The sequence below is a fragment of the Gouania willdenowi genome, chromosome 21 (assembly GCF_900634775.1).
Source record: "Gouania willdenowi chromosome 21, fGouWil2.1, whole genome shotgun sequence".
Classification (NCBI taxonomy): Eukaryota; Metazoa; Chordata; class Actinopteri; order Blenniiformes; family Gobiesocidae; genus Gouania; species Gouania willdenowi.
The window spans coordinates 16833663-16849466 of record NC_041064.1 but is presented as its reverse complement, the minus strand read 5'-3'; the positions used below and the strand labels follow the sequence as shown (position 1 = coordinate 16849466).

At 37.8% G+C, this 15804-nt stretch overlaps 2 protein-coding genes across 5 annotated transcripts; both read right to left on the bottom strand.

Annotated features, from left to right (window-relative positions):
* Positions 1-1432: 1432 nt before the first annotated feature.
* ing1 (inhibitor of growth family, member 1) lies at positions 1433-6168 on the bottom strand. Its single transcript, XM_028435360.1, has 4 exons — positions 5890-6168; positions 4302-4473; positions 3451-3599; positions 1433-2347 (listed from the first exon to the last, which is right to left on the bottom strand). Exons 2-4 carry the CDS (start codon positions 4438-4440, stop codon positions 1715-1717), a joined length of 921 nt encoding a protein of 306 aa, XP_028291161.1. The 5' UTR covers positions 4441-4473; positions 5890-6168; the 3' UTR covers positions 1433-1714.
* Positions 6169-7353: 1185 nt separating this feature from the next.
* naxd (NAD(P)HX dehydratase) lies at positions 7354-15722 on the bottom strand. Of its 4 annotated transcripts, XM_028435356.1 has the most exons (11): positions 13605-15397; positions 12638-13081; positions 12363-12513; positions 12223-12268; positions 12046-12134; positions 11826-11934; positions 10582-10632; positions 10390-10494; positions 10172-10292; positions 9275-9398; positions 7354-7800 (listed from the first exon to the last, which is right to left on the bottom strand). In XM_028435356.1, the coding sequence occupies exons 1-11, from the start codon at positions 14122-14124 to the stop codon at positions 7650-7652; spliced, it is 1911 nt and encodes a 636-aa protein (XP_028291157.1). In that variant the 5' UTR covers positions 14125-15397; the 3' UTR covers positions 7354-7649. The 4 variants fall into 4 exon arrangements, 3 of the variants coding, with proteins under 3 accessions (XP_028291157.1, XP_028291159.1, XP_028291160.1); XM_028435358.1 differs by lacking the exons at positions 12638-13081; positions 13605-15397 and adding an exon at positions 15414-15722; XM_028435359.1 differs by lacking the exons at positions 12638-13081; positions 13605-15397 and adding an exon at positions 15565-15722.
* Positions 15723-15804: the final 82 nt, after the last annotated feature.

Here is a 15804-nt window from a genome sequence, read left to right as displayed (position 1 = left end):
TGTGCTGACCTGAAATGTCTAATAATTGGAAAATATGTATTTAACATTTTTTTGATTTACTATTTTTTTTCCAAATATACATCAGACACTAACAACTGTGCAGGGGCGGATCTACCTGGGTGGCGTAACAAAGCTTTGCCACCCTAATTTGCACACACGGGACGGAACTATACGGCCGCGGTCCGCCAACCGGTGATGCCCCGCAACTGCTTCCTGACTGCGGAGCCAACGAAGAAGACGCGGAAGTATCGCGAGAGCGGCACGAAAGTGCGTTGTTTACGTTGGCGCACGAGAGGAAATAGGTAAAAACGTAGCTGCCAACTCTGACGCATTTGCCGTGAGCAGTGAGCACACATTTGTATCCGAAAAAAAGTCGTTCCTAAACGGAGTAACAGCCCGGGACTTTCTCTCCCCTCCTTCCCTCCGTGACTGACGTTCCACTGCCTTCAGACATCGGTAAGTGCACATGCAGGTTTTGCTGTTTGAGTGTGTGTTCACGGATTGTGTAGGTTTGAGTGTGTGAGGCTATGTGCAATGACGTGTGTGTGTGTGATTAATGTGCACATGTTTGGGGAGCATATGTATATGTAGCATCATAATCCGTGTACCATTCGTTCTTTGGTGATTCCGTTTTAAAACCAAATAACAAACCATGTGGTTATTTTTGTTTTACAACTGCTTACAGTTTGTTTCAGTGATAACTGTTTTAAAGTCATTTTTGTAAAATTATAAACATATATCCCTGTAGTAGTTTAAATAAAACTACTAGACACTTTTTTTTTTCTTTAATCACTCACAATTCTAAGTCTTACACTTTGTTAAATGTTACAGAATGGTTCTTCAATGTGATGTATGTGACAATTATCCTGTTTATTTTCATGGACAGAAGCTGTTTTTCTGTGTGGATGTTAGTCTCCATTCCAGTAAATATTAACAGTGTCCAGCTATTGGCTAGGACAAGGGTCTGCAACCTGTGGCTCTGTGACTTTTTTTGTGATGGCTCCATGTAGTTTTCAAAAATATATGAAAATAAGGAATTGTTATATCTTACAGTGGGTAATGATGATTGACATTAACTTCAGATATAATTATGTAAAACCTTTTGTTAACCTCAATAAATCATATTGTGCATTAACTCAGCCACCTCCTGCAACATCTACAGACCGCTAACTTTCCTTACACCTGTGGCAAACCTTAAGTTTTAAATCCCTTGTAATATAACTAAACTAACAAAAAGGCTATTCTGGAAGAAAATAGAGATTTTAATGTGTGTGTGAAAAGCTTTGAAAAACCTAATTTCTGTTGGTTTATATAAGCTAAAATCCAAATAGAATAATGATAAACCATCATTTTACCCGTTTGTTGATAACATCTAATCAGTTTCAATAGAATACTTAAAATGACAAAATGGACTAGTGTAAAAGATCATAAATCATGGTTCTAAATACTTTATTTAAACGTATAACAGTGGAATAGAATGCATGCACTGTATAAACAAAGGCCTGAAAGTGCCTAACAGTTGGTTACAAACATGCACATTATTTAACAAGCAGGAAGAGCAATGCTACTTTTATTTTTTACTATGTAGCAGTTACAAAAATAACTATTTACAACACCTTCTCTTCTAATCACGTTTTGAATTCACGTTACATGTAAATAAAAAGAGAAAGATTAGCTTGTGTACGTCAGTGTTCATTTGGTGAGGTAGAGTGAGCTACCTGTTGTATGCTCTCTCCTTCTTGGCTCGCTCTAAAGCCTTATCCATCGTCTTCTCGTTCTCCCCTCTACATTTTGGACAGTACCACTTTCCTTTGGGTTTATGATGCAGCCCGACACAGGAGAAGTGAAACCACTCGATGGGACACTCATCGTTGTCGCAGCCGATCATCTCTCCGTAGGAAACCTGCTCACACAGGCAGTACGTGGGCTCGTCGGGGTCGATGGGTAAATCTGGTGGCGACACCTCCCTCTCAGACTTGCCTTTGGATCGTTTCTTCTTCTTCGAAGACGTCTTTGCCCTCTTCTCCCTAGACGCCCCCACCCCCACATCCTCCGTGTGGTCCATCCCGCTGTAGCTTTCACGATTTTCTCCATTCTTCTGTCGTCTTGAACGTTTCCCTCCGGATTTGTCCCCGCCCCCTAAGCTTGGCGTGGCCTCCTCACGCTTCTTGTCGTGGTGGCCCGGTTTACCAGGAGTGACTGTAGCAGACGACGTGGACATCAAGGACGCTGCGGTGGTCGCCATGGTGGTTGCCGCGGGGACGTGGCTTTCTGGAGTTTCTTGAGAGGAAACCAGTAGCTCAGAGTGCCAGTCCATTTGACGGGTTCGGTTTTCCACCAACTCCACCTGGAACATGAAACACACAATTAGGTTTTTATATTGTAAAAATCTGTTTCCTATTCATTGTACTACACAGATAGAAAGGGAAATGCTATTGAAGTAGTCGTAAATGCTCCTGAAAGCATCGTTGGATTAAATTGTAGCGCTGTTGGGTATCACTACAAAACTTTTAACAGCTGATTGTGACTCAGTTCTGCACAATTGTCCAAAAAGTAAAAAAAAAAAAAAAAACAGATCATAGAGCAGTTATTATTCCCTTTACAGTATGTGACATGGACATCGCAATTACGTTACTTACCCAGATGTATTGTTTTGAGTGTGTTAGCACGTGTGTTAATTTACAACACCTGTCCACAGGAGGCTCTTAAAAAGGTTAAAAGTAACAGAAATAAAGTGAGGAGGAAATATGCACTGCCCAAAACATTACAAAAACAAAAGCAATATTAACATGTAACTACAGTAATTAGTAATATGGCAGAGGCAACACGGGCAAGCGAGAAACCATTAAAACTATTCATGTGAACACTGTTTTGATTTTAGCCAGTGGTTCCCAACCTTTTAGTTGTCGTGACCCCATTTTTTTCCTCTAAAATTTGTTTTTAAAGATTAAAGATTAAATCAGGGCTTTCGCCTTTAATTGGCCATGTGTTTGTTACATACATGGAATTTGTCCTCTGCATTTAACCCATCCCTGAGGATGCATGTTATACTGTGTTACAATTTATGACACAGAATAACCGGGATTAGTGCACAAATAATTTAGAAAGTGATAATAGTAGTTGGAAATTGGGTGTGGTATTTTATTTTGAAAAAAATCAAATTTTTTAAATTTGATTTAAAAATATGATTTTAATTAGTAATTTTCTTGTTGACTTGCTGTTGACTGTAGTTAAACAACATAAGTAGAGCACAGCCTGTTTCAACTTTGCCACATTGTCCACGTGTCAAACAAAGGTTAAACGTGGTGTTGCATTTCAGCTAATTATAGTGGATGCTTTTACAATGCATCAGATTCTACATTTGCACTTAGAGACCAAAACAAAACAATGTGGACTCAAAGAAAAAAAAAAAAACAAATCATAAATTAAATTATATTCACAAAAACTCACCATTTGACCAGCGATCTGGATCTTCTCATCTCCGAGCTCCTGGCTGCGGATCAACGCCCTCTGAATAGACATCTGGAGCTTACGTCGCTGGATAGAGTCGGACTCGCGTCTATATCGCTCATAGGCCTCGTCAAGCTCCTTCAGAACGTCTGAAAGTCAATATGTGCATTATTTAAACAAATATATATAACAGTAAAGGCTTTCCTGGTTGATCCCAGGGTTGGAGTCAATTTAAGTCTTCAGATTGGTTGTCATAACTCACAACCTTTTCCTAAATGTCCTAAATCTAAGAACTTAGATGTATACGTAAGAAAATATTATCATATCAGAATATAAAATTACTAACTATCTTAAACGGTTTCTGAAAAAAGCTGTCCCTTTGAAGCTACCTCGAACAGAGTAAAAAAAACCAGCACAAGGGCAATAACTGTGAATTTTTTTCCCCGCGCTTCTCATTTTCGAATTCCATCAAGGTATTGATACCCTGAACCCACACACCGAATATGGTTATGTATCTTTAACGGTTTCTAGGAAAAGCTGTCCCCTTTGAAGATACCTCGAACAGAGTTAAAAAAGAAAAAAACAAACAAGGGCAATAACTCCAGGGGAAAAAAATTGCGCGCTACTCATTTTCGAACTTATCTTAACTCAATTCCAATTAAATTACGATCACGAAAAATTCATAAAATTACAATTACGTTCATAATTATGCCATTATTGTAATTAATTATCAATCACGCAATTGACCCCAACCCTGGTTGATCCTAATAAATAAAAAATGCACAAAGGAAATGTTAATTTCAGAGGTTGTGCACAGTTTATCTGCATCGATCATCGTGTTGATTCCATACCTTGATACTTGGCATCGAGCTCCTTCATCAGGGAAACATTTCTCTGTAAGTCAAACGGCAGCGACTCCACCAGGTCCAGATACTCCTCCACATATTTCACTACGACATGGCCTGGTTCGCCGTTAGCAGGGTTCAACATGGTGGATGCTTCTTCCACACGGTACCACTGCACCTGTTGGCAACAAATCACCGTCATATTATAGTAAAGCAACGCTTAAACAGCAGTTTGTTCTTTACATGTGAATTAGAATTTTATTTTGGCAGTCTTCAGAAATTCCAAAACATAAATCTATATATTTTCCTGTGCAATATGCATTTTACAGCATGCCTGTCAAAAGAAAAGTTTCTTTCAAAATAAAAGACAAGTCCAACATGAGACATTTTTTGACCGTGACCCACTTTTGGGTCCTGACCCACCAGTTGAGAATCAATGCTCGAGATAATATCACAGAAAAAGAATTAGAAAACTAATATCACTATTTATTTATTTTTTTACAATACATATTCAATATACTGTATATTCTACACAAATTTTATATATACAGTGAGTTTATACTTGCACATCAAAAATATATACATACGTACACATGCATGTACATATTCATAATACACTAATTAATATTTACAATACAAATACAAAAAAAATAGTGTGGCAATATGTAAATTAATAATGTTTAATTTCACAATATACACATTTTATTATGTTTACTGAGTAAATATATGTATATTATAACATCGTATAATTATATATTATTGCTGCCCTCGGTAAAATTGTTGCTCTTCTTTCTTATACTTAATAACAATATGATTTAAATGAATCCAAGCACTGTTTTAAAGCATGTTTTTCTTGTTCCATGTTACACAGCAGGTGTGAATGACACGTTTATGAGCCTAAAGTGTGTATATCACATCATAATAAAGCCTTTCTGCTCGGTAGTGGACATGTGCTTCAACAATGGTGGAAACACCTCCCTGAAAAGTGCAGCCACAGCCTGACGAGGGTGAATCAACGACAAAAGGTTAAAAAAAAAACCACTGAATTAACCGGAAGACAAAGCTAGAAGCTGGATATAGTATTTATTGTTAGTGAGAGCTGTGAGTAGCTACAGTGAGTGATATCGATGCTAACGACGACAGCTAACGCATGACGGGCGCTACGTTTAGGTAAAGTAACCAAAACACAAATCCCTACCGATGTTAAAATTAGGATTTAACTTCAAAAATACTTAGAAACGATTTATTTTCTCAAGGATGACACACTGTTGTGGTCACTGCTGGAGTAAAATGTTAAAGAAACCACGTCCTTGTGTGTTTGACAAACATTAGCTAGCGCTGTCGGAGCTTTTCATTGCTCTCTGCAGTCAGACACAGTGTAATACAAGAACATTGTTCCCCCCCCCCCATTTTTTTTCAACAAATACTAATATCATACCAATACAAAACATATATGATGTAACAAATTGCGACGTTAACTGATGGATGGGTTAGCTTGTTAGCTTACTATACACATCTACGTCGTCAAAAATGATGATTAAGAAAACTGCATGTATTAGATTGTCACTTTATAGAGTTTGAAATGCAGCTTTACCGTAAACTGTGATCGCTTTCTCTGTTACAGCCCTTCCGCTATTTGTAATGGATGACGATGTCGCTCTTAAGTGTTTTCAGTTCATTCGGACTGTCGGCAGCAAGCGGCTAATGCTAGCTGCTATGATTCTAGTAAGCGCGTGCGCAATACTAGGAAGTGGGCGCGGTTGTTTATTTCGGGGCGGGGTTTCTGTAGAACAAAACCGCGGGTAAAAATTAATTAAGATATTTAATCCTTTTAATATGAAATACAAGTATCTAACAGGTGAAATAAAAAAAAATATTCAAATACAACTTTTAAATAAAATAACGCATGAATATTACAGGCACATTGTGTGTGTGGCAAATCCTTTGTTTGTACGGTTTTCTTTCTTTGTTTAGTGTTTATTCTTTTTAATTGTATACATTTCTTGAGCGGCTGTAACGCAAATAATTTTCCCTTGGGATAAATAAAGTACTTCTGATTCTGATACGTCAAGTTTTACTTGCATGTATCCATTTTCGGAGCGTAACGTTAAATGTAATGGGGAGGTTTCCTACGGACCCTGAACGTATCACAAAGATAACATTTATTTTACCAACTCCGTCAGTAATTGCTTTTATCAAGAACATTTCTAACAGTTTAAGTCTGATGGATTAAAGTTTTTTTTTTTTTTTTTTTTGCCTTTATGTGACTAAATATGTGCTCTATACACATTTGTTATTTTTTTTTTTTTTTTCATATTAGTGTAACATTACCAGGCCTTTATGTGCGTGTGTGATAATACGTTTCTCCATTACTTTCAATTTTCCTTCTGATGAGGATGTGCTATGAAATTGCACTAAATATTTCTTCATCTTTAGTCACATAAAGAAATGACACCCTTCTCTACGAACAAAATCTGAGATGGTCAGTGCACGTTTCGGTCATTGGATTTTTCGTTCATAAAAGGACACAAAGAAACAAAAAATGAGTGATTATTTGATTAGTTTTTAAATTAAATATTTTTACAATTAATATTCAAGGTTTTTTCCTTTATCGGGGTCAAGAAGGAAAAATCAAAACATTACAAAACTAGTTTAGGTTAAACTTAAGATGTGAAATATACTGTGAGACTGAGAGGTTTTTCTGTCTCCTGTGCACAAATCTAACTTTACTTTGGTTTATAGACCAACAGTCCAACAATTTGAATGTTCTTTGCACAATATGTACTATAAATTAATATCACGTATTGTACACAAGTGGCTTAATAAAAAGAAGAAAAAAAAACTTAACCTCAATAAAGTTAATATTTTTTAAGGTATTACTGAAATAATTACTGTTTTCAGTCTTACTTTTGTAAGAAACTGGGCTAAACAAGTTTTTAAATATTTTTTCACATTTAAACATGTTGTAGTTTTAGCATGACATCATATCGTTTTATCAAATATATTTACAAACTTCTGTCAGACCCAAAAAAAATAGATTAATTAAAAAATAACTACAACAGTTTTCATTTTTTTTTATTTGGTGATTTCCGTTTATTTTACAGTGTCGGTCTTTGATGAGTGATGAATATTTTTTTCTCATTGATATGTGGTCAATGATGGTTTTGTTGCAGATGACACGTTTCCTATTAATCAGACTCAAAGAATAATTCCTTTGAATGTAATGTTTTCATTGAGTTTCAAACTCAAATCTTGATAAGAAAGAGAACATTGGCTACTTTCTGCCACACAGGCAAAGCTAACGATACAAATCTACGCACATGTGCGCTTTCACAGAATGTCAATTGATTGCTTTCAGCTTTCAAAAAGCTTTTTGAAAGCCAAGCCGATCTCCTGGATCATGTCGGAGGTGGTGGTGGACCTCCCGTGGTGCTGGAAGGCCTGGCTGTTGCACTGTCTGGTAAGAGCACAGGCACCAAACGCTGCAACCATTGATGGATTTACACTGAAAGAAAACAGAAAAAAATGACCACATTATTTCATATGCTGCATAACTGGAACCAAAAATCTCAAACTCTAGTTGGCATAAATTTGGACTAAATAAATAAGAGTGTAACATAATTTCCCTTCAGGGATTAATAAAGTAATTAAAATTAAAAATTAAAGACGCTGCACATTTTGTCATTTTAAGAACCTCAAATTAAGAAAAAAGTTCAACGCGGGCTAGTATTTTACCTTCCTACAATTATATTTATAGTTTCATTAGCACATACATTATATATTGTTACATATGTTTTGTATTAGAACTGGCTATTATAAATCAAAGCCAGTAAATTTGACAAAGTAGAAAAACAAGCTAATAAATTATCTTTATGATCTCTTTACTTTAATCAGGTAGAGTGAACTTATTCAATATTCTAAAAAAATAAATTACTAAAAATTGAATAAAAAGGGAGAAGATGAATGTCAACGTGTGTATTATTTATTGTAGTCAAACTTGTTTGAGCCTTTTAAAATGGTACAGTGTGTTATTTTGGCTTAGGTAATTAAATCTCTTAATCCAGTGTTCCATTGGGTGTTTGCAAAGATTTCCATTTGATAGAATTTCTCTGAACTTCTAGCTGTAAATGTAACAATTGTAAATGTAATGATTGAATAATCAGTTTACTGCATTTACCGGTAGTTTTCTGGAGAACCTTCACGTCATTATCAGAACTTTTCTAATTGGGAAATACCTCGTCTCTCTTGCAAGACAGACATTTAATTTTTGAGAGATTAAATACATATTTAATCATTAATAATAATCTTTGTTTGGATTTGGGGATATATTGAGTTTAATTTAATACTGTATAAAGGGTTCCTACAGCTTTAGTCAAATTAAATTCAAGACTTTAACACTTTATTTCCATTTGAAATAAAATGTAAGACTAACTTCACAGTAAACATATTTAGGAGAAAAAAAAACACCACAACAATTACATAGGGTACATAATTTTTTTTCTAGTGTCTAGTGCAGATGTGCAACTGTAGGCCCCCAAAGTAAATACACAAAAAGACACTAAAAAAACATCTAAATCATTCCAAAAACACAAGATGACTACAAAAATAGGCAGAAATCTATAAAACAACAAAAAAATAAAAACCATTAAGAAAATTCTTCGTTGGACAGGCAATTTTGTTAAATTTACATTTTCCCATGTTGTTTATACATTTAAAAAAAAAAAAAAAAAAAAACTAATGTGAGCATTTATTTTGAAATGTGAGACTAATTACAATCAAAATCCTACTTATGTGTTAAAATGTAAGACTTTTGAAACATTGATTTAACACATTTTAATGACAAGGCCTTATTTTTAGATTCATGAATTTAATACCTTTTAGGACTGTGAGAACCCTGTGCATACAGTATGTTTTATACTAACTCTGATCAATTATAACCATTACACCATCAATAAAAATAAAACAATTTCTATCCTAACCCTCTTATGATTCCGGCTGTGGAGGCAGCGTGAGCCCAGTGGGCCAGCACTCCCATTGATCCTGAGAGGAGATCTCCCTGTCCACCACATCTTCTCCCACTGCCCACCACGCTGCATGAATACACTAGAAAAAAACAACACCACAACAGCTCAAATGACAACAAAGCTTTAAATACACTCCACTAGTTGCATGAGTTGAAAATACTGCAGTACTCAAAACACCACTCTTTGTTCTTCTTATTGTTGTTGTGTACACTAGTTAAAATCGCTACTCCTCTGTTATTTGAGAACGGATCGAGCTGAAATTAGGTAGCTATAATCTATGGATGTGTACGCATCGACGCTCGGAGCCCGATTTTTGATTTGGGGCCCAAAAACAAAAAACCAAAGGTCAATTTCTAATTTATTTGCGAGTCAAATATTACGACGGTTGGTGGTACTGAATCATTGGCACATACCAATATATAAAAGGGCCCATTACCCCGTACGTGTCACGGGGGGCGCCAGGGGCACCCCGGGGGCCCCATTTTTCAAATGACTACTCCTACGTTAGTTCTTGTTAGATCAGAATGTAGGTTGATATGAATACTCTATGAGTGAAGATGATGAGACGCTTGGAGCCTTTTTTTTAATTTTTTTTTTTTTTTAAAATGGGGCCTGGGGGCCCACCCCCCATTTCCGGTAGTTTCCAAATTTCTGGGAACATAGTCATGTGATACATAGTTTTAAAGGTAATTCAACGTATATTACAATTATGCCTCACACAATTCAATTCTAATCACCCATCACTCTTTTTTAGGCAATTTCCATTTAAGTCGTTTTCTCATTTTTTTGTGAGTCAACTATTACTACAGTTCGTGGAGTAACTAACTTGTTACAATGGAGGCTGACTCGAACCTTTGCTGCCGTCTGTGATGAGATCTTGCTCTCCTTTCAGCACCAGCGTGATGTTTCCCATCATGGCACTGAGCTGCAGGACGCTGCGCTGGTAGTCACTGCTGTCGAACGACTCGTGATGCTTCGCAGCAAGCAGAAAAAAATGTAAACACAACCGTTGACAGTTCACCACACAGTTTCAGTCAGTAGATTTGTGTCAGACGTGTCGCACTGCTCACCAGGGCCTCGTACAGTCGGGTGAATTCCATAAAGTTGGGTGTGAGAATCCCCTTCTGGTACCCTTGAATGACAGATGGTTGCTGTGTAACTAGCCACAATCCGTCCTGTCAAGCAGCACACACATTCTATATAAGTGTGCAGATAAAATCCCACTGGTTTAACAGCTTAATCCACATTTGATCAGGACTTACTGCGTCGATGACAATGGGGATGTCTCTTGCTTTACACTTCTCAATCACCTCCTACAAAACAAATTAAAGAGAGAAACTGTTCTGGTCATTTTGTAAATATATTGTGCTTTTCTTTACAGTTCCTTTAAGGCAGAGTGTCAAACTCATTCTAGTTCAGTAGCCAAACACGAAGCAGTCTGATCTAAAGTGGGCCGCAGTTTTATTAGGCGGGAAAAGGAGCGATTTCAAACATTTTTGTCCCCAGGTTTTCACTTTACACAATGTATAAATGATACATGAAGTATGTATAGCAATAAGTGACAGATATTCGTCCCTGCAGGATTTTCTCTTTTACATTTTGTGGATTTTCTGACCAATTTTTAATTAATTTGGGGGAAAATATGTGAAATTATTTCAGGAAAATTTAACAATTTTGGATTTAAAATGACTGCAGTCATGTGATTAAAGCACGGGAGAATTGTGATCCTCCAAATATTGTGGATTTTCATTGATTTTGTGTATTTAGAAGGGCTAAGATATCTACAACTGAAATATTTGGTCATTTAGACATACATTTATATTTTTTCCTGTCTTTTTGACTTTCTCCTGTGGGCCGAATTGGATGGTCTGAAGGGCCAAATTTGGCACCCGGGCCTCGAGTTTGACAAATGTGCCTAAAGGTAAACACAGAGGGACTTGATATAAGGTTTCAGGCCATAAGTAAGGTTTTTCAACTTTGGGGTCGTGACCCAATGTGGGATCGCCTGAAATGTCTAGTAATAATAATTTAAAAAATAATACTAATTGAAATTATTTTTTTTTTATTAAAAAAGGAAAGAAAGGGTTAGGTTTTTTTTCCCCCCCAAATTAAAACACCACACACAATCTCAAAATGGTATTTTTGTATTTCTCTACTTTCAATTTCTCCAATATAAATCTGGTTTAAAAAAAGTATTAAAAACTATTTTTTTATTTTATACTTTATTGCATTAATTAACAAGCAAAATGTAAATTTCACAGACAACTGTCATTAAAAGTACACTGCATTTTTTGTATATATATATATATATAACACAAAAAAGACAAAAAGTAAATAAAAATACATAAATAAATAAATTGGGGATAAATAAAAAGTAAAAACTAATTTTGGAGGAAAAAAGTCTTGGGGCACGACAAGAAAAAGGTTGGGAACCTCTACCATAAGTGTCAAGAAAAGCATGTCTACCAGGTGTTTGTGCCTTAAAAAGCAAATGTTGATCACATGCCTTTGCTGTTCTCAGCAACACATCTTCTCTTCCCAGACCTGGTCCAACCACAAGGCTGTGAAGTCTAGGCAGCCATTTGTCGATCTCCTCCACTGCATTAGGACTGTCCCTAAAAACACACACCAAGAGCACAAGTGTTGAAAAGCTCGTCTCATAAATATAAGCCTGTCTTCATGGAATAGTTCAATGTGACTGAAGTCATAAATAAAGTTTCTCTTACAGCACAGGGTGAACGATTAGTTCAGGGCTGTAGGATTTGATCACAGTCGCAGCGTCTTTGGTGCAGAACACGTGAGACAGGTCGGCCCCCTGGAGACGACCAACAGAGAATATCAATGAAAAAAAAGACAGAAAATCAACCACCAATCTTTTAAATTATTGACTTAGTGCATTTTACCACTTTTAGTGCAGAGATGGCAGCAAAGTATGGAGCTCCTGTGTAGCTTTAGGGGTTGAAGACGAAAAACAGTAAGTGAGTAGAACTCCTCCGTGAACATATTTCTAGTTGTTAAAAGGTCACATGTATGTTTGACTTACTCTTTGCATCCTCCTATGATTCCAATCCGCCCATCTTGACCTTTGTGCTTTTTGGATGTTAGTGGAGGGATTACACTCTTTACTAAAGGCAAGATGTCATCATCCATTATCCTCTGAGATGCAGATCCTAAACTGTGGTAACGTTCAAACACTGAGGGAAAGGAAATGTAGCAATTTTAAAATGTTAATATTTTGGGGAAAACAACAACGTAAAGCAGAGAGAAAACATGAAACAAGTGCATTAATCCCACGTTCCTTCATATCTAAACAGATACCTAACGCCTGAGTGTCTGAGCTCAGCAGCTTTTGGCTACAACAGTCCGTCTGCGGGGATGGTTGCCTTAGATGACTGAACGGACCGCGCGTGTGTGACGGCGAGGCGCTGGAGATGACAGGAGCACGGGCTGCAGGAGGAGCTTTGCACGGCGTGGCAACAGAGCTGGGTCTGGACGTTGAGATACTGGAGAACATCTGGCCGAGCATCTGCAGCATGTGCAGCTCTCTGCTGTGTTCGGCCTCGCGGCGGCGGTCCTCCGCCTGCTGCCGCTGCTCCTCCATTCGGTAAAAGCCGTCCTCCGCCTGAGCGCTCTGCTCCAGGAACTGCTCCATCAGCTTCTCCATGGGGAAGTTAGCGCGACGCTTCCTGGTGCGTTTAGCCGCTCGAACTGGCGTGGTAGTGGCTGAATGGCTGCTGTTGTTATGTGGCTTCAAGGAAGAATCTAAAGAGGAAAAACATGAGAAAGAACATGTTTTAGAGAAGCTCAAAACAAAAGATCAAACTGATGTTCAACACAAAAACAAAATAAACCAAACACTACGTCTAACTTTTAAGGGGTTATTTATTTAGAAAGTGTCTATTTGTACGGACAACCCTGGTGCCATTAGTACGTTTACCGAAGTACAAGTACGTAGCGTCTTAGGGTTAGGTTATAATCCTATATCGCAACAATTTTTAGGGTTAGGTTTAGTCTTCGTCACGCGACCTAAACTGGCCAATGATAGCCACTGCCATTTATTTCAGACTCAGTGATTGTGAATAATTGTAATTTACTTTTAGTAACCGAGAACGTAATTGTGATTCACTTTCTGAGAATAAGAATAATTGTAATTGGAAAAAAAAAATGTTGGTACCTGTAATCATAATTGAGTTGTAGTTGAACATGGGTAATTGAAAACGTAAATACAACTGAAAAATGTAATTGACCCCAGCCCTGGTGTGCGTGCACAGATAGAAGTACTTACTGTTGTTGCTCACTGTGACTTTGACAGGAATGGGGATGGGAACAGTTGGATATTCCAGCTTGACCTCAGTCTCAGCAGGATAAGGACCCTCTCCTGTCTCTGAGTAGACATCATGATCATGAGGGTCTTCTCCATCCTCCTCCAGGCCGTCCACGGCCTCCTCTCCGGCCGCCCCGCCCTCTATCATCATCTCCTGGGGGTCCAGCACAGCCCTGCTGCTCAGGATGCTCTCCATGATGTCATAGAACTTAGAGATCTTGTGATACTGTCCGTTGTTCCGCAGGTTTCCCTCCTTGGCCAGCAGGAACTGCCTCTTGAGGCTTTTAATCCGCACCCTGCATTGTTCCGGGGTCCTGTCGAAGCCCATGGCCCCGAGCCTGCGGGCCACGTCGCGGTACACGAAGCTGTTCCGGAAGTTTCCATCCAGCGCAGTCTGGATGTCCTGCTCGCCCCAGATGTTCAACAGAGTCCTGGTCTCCACGTCTGACCACAGGAAGCCCCGCGTTGTGGTCGCCTGCATGCTCGGTCACCTCCAGGGTGGCGATTCTGACGGACTAAAGGTCTGCTCTGAGCTCCGAGCTGCATGGAAACCACGTCTCTACCATAAACAACAGGCGGCCATTTAGCCTAGCCTAGCCTAGCACAGCACACATCAACACAGGCGTTAAAATACAGCACTAGTCTGATATTAACAGGTCATCTGTTTGTGTTGTGGCACAAATCTCAGTGTTAATCCTTATACGTGGGTAATAAAATACGCAGTTTGGTCAAACCGATGGAGGATCGGTGTTCCGGGTTTTTTGCACAAGCTTTTCCGTCTTTTTGGTAATTAAAAACTGACCTGGGATCAGTCCACTTACCTCGGGTAACTTTAGCCTGAACCTGCGCCCCATTGTGCGCTGGGTCCTAAAGCACACTGGATGCACAGCCTGCGTTGTTTTCCTTTATTACACCATTTTTTCTATCAGAATGTTTGTGTTCACCCCTCGCATTTAATTTAATAACATCACATTTTACTTCCATTAACAGATCGTAAATAAAGCGCCAATTGCTTTCCACTGCGTTTAAACGTGTTTATAGAATAACCTTTTCTCAATAGTAGAATTTCTGAGACGTGTCTAATAAATTGTATTAAATGAAACATGTTATCAATTATGTCATTTTTTTAAATTACTATTTTACAATATTAATCAATTAACCTTTTACAATACATTAGATACATTACTCCTATTTGATATACTTGTCTGTGATCAAAGGTAAAATTCATTTATATCACTACAACTATTCAATAGTACAAATTTGTGTGTTTAAGTATACATTTTTATTTCCCCCTCCATTTGTTATCGATTGAATAATTTTGCAAACACTATTGTTTATGAAATGCAACTAATAGTTATAAATGTGCCTTGCTGGTGTACATAAATAATTAATTCAATTATTATTATTATTTTTTAAAGCATGTAATCAGTAGCTCTTGAGTTTGAGCTTCAAAGTAAATAATGCATCAGTTTTTTGTCCTGTTGTGCTGTTTTAGCTGAGAAAAAAAAAAAGTTTTGAATTTTTTGCGAGGCACCAACAAAACAAGTAACTTCACATCTATTCGGATAAAATCTACACGGACACATTCCCAGTCTATCAGGTATTGGTCTACTCACTTTTTTTACCACGTGATCTAAAGCTGTCCGCGGGGTCCTAGTGCCAACTCATTGAAAAATGTCAACTGCTCAACAACCACAGAAACGCAGCAAATGACGAACTTGTCATTTACACGGTTTTATAATTATAGGTGCAGAAATATATCAACGTTACCTTTCTCGTTAAAAAACAACAACGTGACGATAACCGATAGCGTTACTGTAATCAAGCACAAGGCGAGCGGCTGAATCTGTTGAAGCATGTTGTCATTGCTTTTCATGCAGAGTTGTTCATGTTGATCTCTGTCTGTTTCTGATCTTCTTACCCAACATAAAGCATTGCTTTAAGGCTGTCACACGCACATTCCTGTTCCTGATCATGAGTCTCAGACCCAGCACAGCTAACGAGACTTGCCAATGATGCCTTCAATGACTCCTCGGACACTTCTGCTTAGCATCAATGGGACGTATTCATGGCGGGCGTCATGGTCTGAGATTGTATATACGCGAGCGTGCACATGCGCACTACCGAAAAATGATTTTTTATTTTTTTATTTTTTGAATAA